Here is a 6,375-nt window from a genome sequence, read left to right as displayed (position 1 = left end):
GCTATAGAGGACACTTACTTAAGAAGTAAGAGGGGACTATGGCCGCTACAGAGCATTAAATTAGTTTGTTTATTTCATTGATTTCTTGTTGACATGTCACTTACAATTGTATTGATTAAGTTACTGTCGCCATTCTCCATCAGATGTTTACCCTATATGACTCTTGATGTACAAATCATGTTTACTAAATGTATATAATAGCGAAGGTTCAACAAGGTGCGATACAGTACACGGCGTACTTAATTCTATAAATAACTGTTGGGAAAACCAGATTTTTGCGGTCACATCGTACGAACATTACAGGTCGGGACGTGTAAACAGTAAACAATCGTACCACCATCGCTGGTGAGTAAGGTGTTATAAAACAGCGGTCTTCACTCCACTACTTCCAAAAATACAACTCAAAAGCAAATATAAATTTGCCGTACTAGCGTGCCCGTGTAATAGCAGCCGGCGTTTAATCAAAATTATGCATGTTTAATGTATATACACCGATCTTTTGTACAAATATTCCGTACTCAAACGATATCGCTCCTCTGAAACAACATGATACAGATGTACATGAAACTTTGGAAAACTATTTGAATAGTAAAATACAATATCCCCCTCATCAGTATGCACCTGGCGCCCAGGAAAAACCGGAGATAGCCCCCGGAAACCTGTATCCGCGGTGGCGGGAAAACGACTATACCCTTACAGGTGTACCTAGGGGTAACGCTGGACCTGCGTTATCGAGGAAATATATACAATTGATATTTGTATTACATGTACACTCCATATTTTTCAAAAACAGGAAAAATCAAATGAAAAATTTAGCTGTGTCCGCCCTGCTGAGATGGCAGCTAGAAAGTGACCTCACGACCACGTGTACCCGAGTATGTACACGTGTACCCGCTCCCGCGGAGCGTGCGCCTAGCACGAGTAATACGATGTCGTTAAAGACAAATTATTCCCGCTATACTGACGAAACGCGGGAATATTTAAGTCTTCACTCCACTACTTCCAAAAATACAACTCAAAAGCAAATATAAATTTGCCGTACTAGCGTGCCCGTGTAATAGAAATAACAAAGAAAGGGAAAGGAAGACCGAGAATTAATCAATTAACTAAAAAGCTGAAAACGCGTACCCTATTAACTGAATATGAAACATATTTACAAACCGAGCTTTTGGGTCACCTTTAACCTTGCCTGTAACGAGTCTGCGACATAACCATCCTTAGCAGTTTCACTCTTCCATCGACCGTGCCTCTTAAAGCACCTGTCATTCACGCCGTTATTCGCGGCGACAGTGGCGCCCCCAGCGCGCAAACTGTGCAATCCAACATTTCTTACGTCACAAACTAAAGACAAACGCTTCGAAATGGCCTGTCGGGCCCCCGTGTAACTCAAACTCTTGTTCTTATGAATAAGCTTACACGTTGAACCGGAGCGGAAAATAGGCTTGAATAAAAATATATCCGACTGAAGATCAATCCCCGCGATTTCTATATATTTGAGAATCATGGCGTGGGGACATGCCGATGTCTGACCCTTACTGATAACTACTTCGCTACCGTGACGGTATTGGTCGGTTTTGCTTTTCCTGATCACTAAAATGAAATGGCTATCGAATATTTTTAGATCCGAACACAGCAGATTGCTAAGTTCATTAAAACGTAAAAAACCAGAAAAACACAATAAAATCATTGACAAGTCCCGAATAACGAGCAAATCCCTACTATCAGAAAACATGTTACATAAATGAATCAAAGTGTCCGTAGTAATTGGGTCCTTTTTGCAGACTGGCTTGCGTGACGTCCTTTTGGAAGACTCCATCAAATTACGAACGAAACTGTTAGTCGTGGGATCAGAATGTCCGTTGATATCATGTACCCATTTAATGGCGTACACAGTCGCAGAGATCACGGAAAATGAGGAACGCTTGTCCAACAGATAATTCAAATACAGAGCCAAATGCACTGGATTAGCAGGTAACGCACAGCAACTATGCGTAGAGCAAAAATGTTCCCACCTGCGAAACGTGTCAAAGTATTTCTTGTTGGTATTGTCGCTTTTGCTATTCAGGAGCCTGTCCGCCATATTACGCGATACATTGTGTAGCGCTGATTCCGCCGGTACCCCCGCAGCTCTGACGGCCTTGTCAACAGATCCTCGCAGACCTATGCCTGTTAAGAATAACAATCAATACATAAATATAACATGTTCAATGACGGAAATCTAATCGTAGTGCAAGCATGTTGAAAGATAATACACCTTTCTCAAAAATCCCGTTGTTCCCCCTGCCATCGATCGTTACCCTGTTTTTCGATAACGAGGTGTAATCTTTAACAAAACTGGCAAATTTGTCCCCCTGACATAAAACAGGCCAGAAAGCTGCTGAACGCCAAGCTGGAACCACTACTGTCCCATAGGCCTGGTCTGCCTTCATTTTGTCTAACATCTTACACACAAGCCGGGGAGGGGGCACTAACCAGTTGTTTACCCTCCCCCAGAACACGGTAAAAGCGTCAATAGCCTCCGTACCCGGACACCACCACCGGGAATTAAAACGAGTGCATTTTTTATTGTAATCTGAAGCGAAACGATCAACTTCATGTGGTCCCCACTTCTTCTCACAAACACCAAACACCCAAGCCTGAACAGACCAATCATCGGAATCAGAACATCTGCTGAGAAAATCAGCGGTTTTATTGCTATTTCTGGGCAACCACTGTGTTACCAGGTTAACACTATTACTGGACGTAAGCCTATGCATGTCCATAGCTACCTTCTGTAAGTGTGTTTTACCGCTACCGACCCGAGCGATTGAGCATGCGCCCTTGTTATCCATGAATAACCTGACATTGTGACCTCTGACCCTATCTATAGTAGTAAACAATACGCGCTTCGCTGCCTCCAACTCTCTCCACGTGGAACTACGCACGCGCTCGTCACTGTCCCATGTTCCTATGACCACGCAGTCACCATGCTCGTACAACCTTTCCACATTTGGAATAAAACCGTCGCCTTCAGCCAAGGCCAATGCCTCATGCATATAACCAGTGTCCTCGGCACTAAGTGTTTCATCTCCCTCCATAAGAGGATCCACACAGGGGATAACAAAACCTCCGTAACCTACCTCAGAGGCATCGGTACAAATTACCTTTGAACATTTGTTACTCTCCCTCAATGTCGACCCTTTGTCGTTTAAAGTTTGAACATTAGAAAGCCAAAATTCTATTTCGTTCAGCGCCTCTGCGCTCAAAAACACTCCAGCATTCCAGCTGGCTCTCGTCAACAAACTTGCGCTAAGTTCACGCGTACGCAATCGAACCATCGATCCTATTACACTGTGCATTGATATGACCAGCCCTACAATGCTGGCGATATACCTGGCCGAGAACAACAGTTGACCTCTGCTACAGACTAACGACATAGTGTGTTTCAACAATGACACCAATCTGTCAACCCTGTCGGTGGAAACTCTAAGCACGCCTTCTATCATTGCCCACGTGTACCCGAGCCACGTGACATCCTGGGATGGCTCCCATTGGCACTTTTCGTCCGCGATAAGGAAACCGTAATCTCTCAAACATCTCTTTACGCATTGACTGGCTACGTTAGCCCCGCCTACCGTACCATGACCACCAATGCCGTCGTCCAAAAACATAACTAGTTTGTGACCTTGACCACGCACGTGCTTGACTACCTGTCGTAAGACCTTTGTGAATATATAACCCGCCGTAGAGATACCAAACGGGAGAACGTTAAATACAAAGAATCGGCCGACTCCGCCCATTTCGACCTCGAAACCTAAGAAATTCCTATGCTCGGGATAAATTTCAATGTGATGATAGGCTGACTTTAAATCAAAAGTGAACAAAAAATCGCCTTGATGAAACAAATCTCGAGCAACCCTCGCATCCTCGTATTTAAATTTGAACTTGTGGAGAAACACATTTATGTGGCGACAATCTAAGACAAGACGCGGTTTACCTGCCCGGTTGTACGCTACTGTCAGAGGATTGACAACACGTGGCTGAACTTTGACCTCAGATATACAGCCAATGCTCAGTAAATTCTCAACCTCCGTGTTAACAAACTGAAGATTGTCACGAGCAGACTTATTGTTTCTCAAACGAACATTTGGAGGGATTTCTTTAAAAGGCAACTTATAACCGTCGGCTATTACCGATAAAACACTATCGCTAGCGCCAGTACCTTTCCAATAAGCTAAACACTTATTCAATCTACCAAACGGCGAAATCGCCCTTTTTACTCTAACCGCCGAGACGGTAGAAATATCGTTAAGCTCAACATGCTTAGTATCAAAAATACTACTTATCTTTTGACCGTTGCTGGGTCCACCGGCTGACATGGCTGGGCACTCTGACCTCCAATGTCCGGCCCTTCCACAACCATAGCACACCCCAGGCCTAGGGGTCCTGACGGGGATCACTTTGTCCGATTGTCCCGAGTGTTCAGCTGGGGTTGAGTAGGTACTACGTTGGTAAGGCGAATATCGAGATCTCCATTTAGTAGATTTTTGCTTAGCCGCCTTGATTTTACGGTCCGCTCTTGACCGGGCCCGGTCCATCCGTTTCTCGTCGTCCGAGTCGGAGGCGAGGGGATTAGAAATATACTCCTCGACGGCTTTCCATCCAGCCTCCGACGTGTCGGCCAGTTTGATAAGCTTCTGCCGATGATTAATCAAGTCCATACCTTCGGCAATAAGGGATTTGGTGGCCTGAGGGTCGTGTAGAGATATTTCATCGGCTTCTTGTAACTTAGAAGCGACCTTCCGGTTGAACTTGAATTGCTCTTCGCAGCTCTTTTTAGTGAATTTATGATTGTCCACACCGATAATATCCTGTCGTATTTGCGCTCGCTGAACATTGGAAATGTCAACCTGTTTTGCATGGATTTTGGCCTCTAATTCACCCAACTTCTCTGACATTAATACGTCCAAACGAGAGAACAACGCTGATTGTGCCTCATCGACAGTAGATTGTATATGTCTGTTAATTCCTGGATCCATGATGTTCTAGAGTACATGTATATAGGAGCGAATTTAGCTGTGTCCGCCCTGCTGAGATGGCAGCTAGAAAGTGACCTCACGACCACGTGTACCCGAGTATGTACACGTGTACCCGCTCCCGCGGAGCGTGCGCCTAGCACGAGTAATACGATGTCGTTAAAGACAAATTATTCCCGCTATACTGACGAAACGCGGGAATATTTAATGAATGAGGCGGCCATGTTCTAACAAACATCTGGTTGTGGTTTAATACAAGTAATGAATATCTGATGAATCTAGTTACATCAATGCCATATTTTGATGTCTGTAGATAAATAAAAAGGGAATATATTTGAATAAACTTAGCTAGTAAAATGTTAATGATTGAACATTGGTTGTCTTCTTTTCTTTATCAGTTGATATGTGACTAAGCTTCGACGACGACGACGACGACGATGACGACGACGATGATGATGATGTTCTTTTATATATAGATTTACTGTAATGTAAAATGGAGAGAGAAAAAAAAAACTACTACAAAAATCAAGTTATAATATGACATTCACATCATATGATAAGCTTCCGTAATATCTAATACATTATCACCATTATCACACGAAGTGTATGTGGTTCTGATAGGGAAACATGGAACAAAACGTAACATAGTTTGCCATGGTCTGAACAGAACGAACAACTCGTCATTCCTAATATACTTAAATGTCCATGTCACACAAGAAGTGGTCACTTGTGTTTGATCGACTAGGTTCTTCTTTGGCCACGTGTTTGACATCTTCAGTTTGACCATGTCACGGATTTAAAAAAAAAAAAAAGGTCTATTATTCCACTTTTCACGTCCGAATCACGAATCAAATCTCGCGGGATTTCATTGATCAATTATCAACATGGTGGTCCGATTGACTCACACATTCCTTGTTAGCCAGAAAACACGATTCGTCCATGTACCGACCACAGAGATCGGGTTTGGTAACACTCGAAATATCCCAGCTATCTCATACATGTAACAAACCTATAGGAAAGAAAATACTCACATTCTTTATTGACGCACACACGTGTCACAGAGGAGAACAAAGCATTACCGTCAATATTGGAAAACAATTTAAATATACTTAGATCAGTACGAAAACAATTACCCCCAGTCATTTATAGGATTTTGCTGAAATCATTTTCATTTTTTTTTGGACACAATTTTACAAAAATATTTTCTTGTGTTTTTCATATAAAAAAGTAAAATGCTATTAAAAAAATGATGTACATGTAACCATAGTAATGGATTTCTGGGTGTCAACAAGGAATTGTAACAGTATCAAAATTGTAATTTGGAAATGTTCGAATCGCTATCAGCCAATAAACAAAATCG

The 6,375-nt window shown here is 42.7% G+C and overlaps 1 protein-coding gene across 1 annotated transcript; it reads right to left on the bottom strand.

Annotated features, from left to right (window-relative positions):
- Positions 1-2,204: 2,204 nt before the first annotated feature.
- Positions 2,205-5,018, bottom strand: LOC117340457. The gene has a single exon (XM_033902217.1). It carries the CDS (start codon positions 5,016-5,018, stop codon positions 2,205-2,207), a length of 2,814 nt encoding a protein of 937 aa, XP_033758108.1.
- Between the last annotated feature and the right edge of the window lie 1,357 nt (positions 5,019-6,375).

This window comes from Pecten maximus, chromosome 13, assembly GCF_902652985.1.
Source record: "Pecten maximus chromosome 13, xPecMax1.1, whole genome shotgun sequence".
Classification (NCBI taxonomy): Eukaryota; Metazoa; Mollusca; class Bivalvia; order Pectinida; family Pectinidae; genus Pecten; species Pecten maximus.
The sequence above is the reverse complement of the archived record's forward strand: the minus strand, read 5'-3'. Positions and strand labels throughout refer to the sequence as shown.

Bases quoted from the DNA above. Each gene is read 5' to 3' on its own strand.
- LOC117340457 (XM_033902217.1), bottom strand. From the start codon at position 5,018: ATGGATCCAGGAATTAACAGACATATACAATCTACTGTCGATGAGGCA.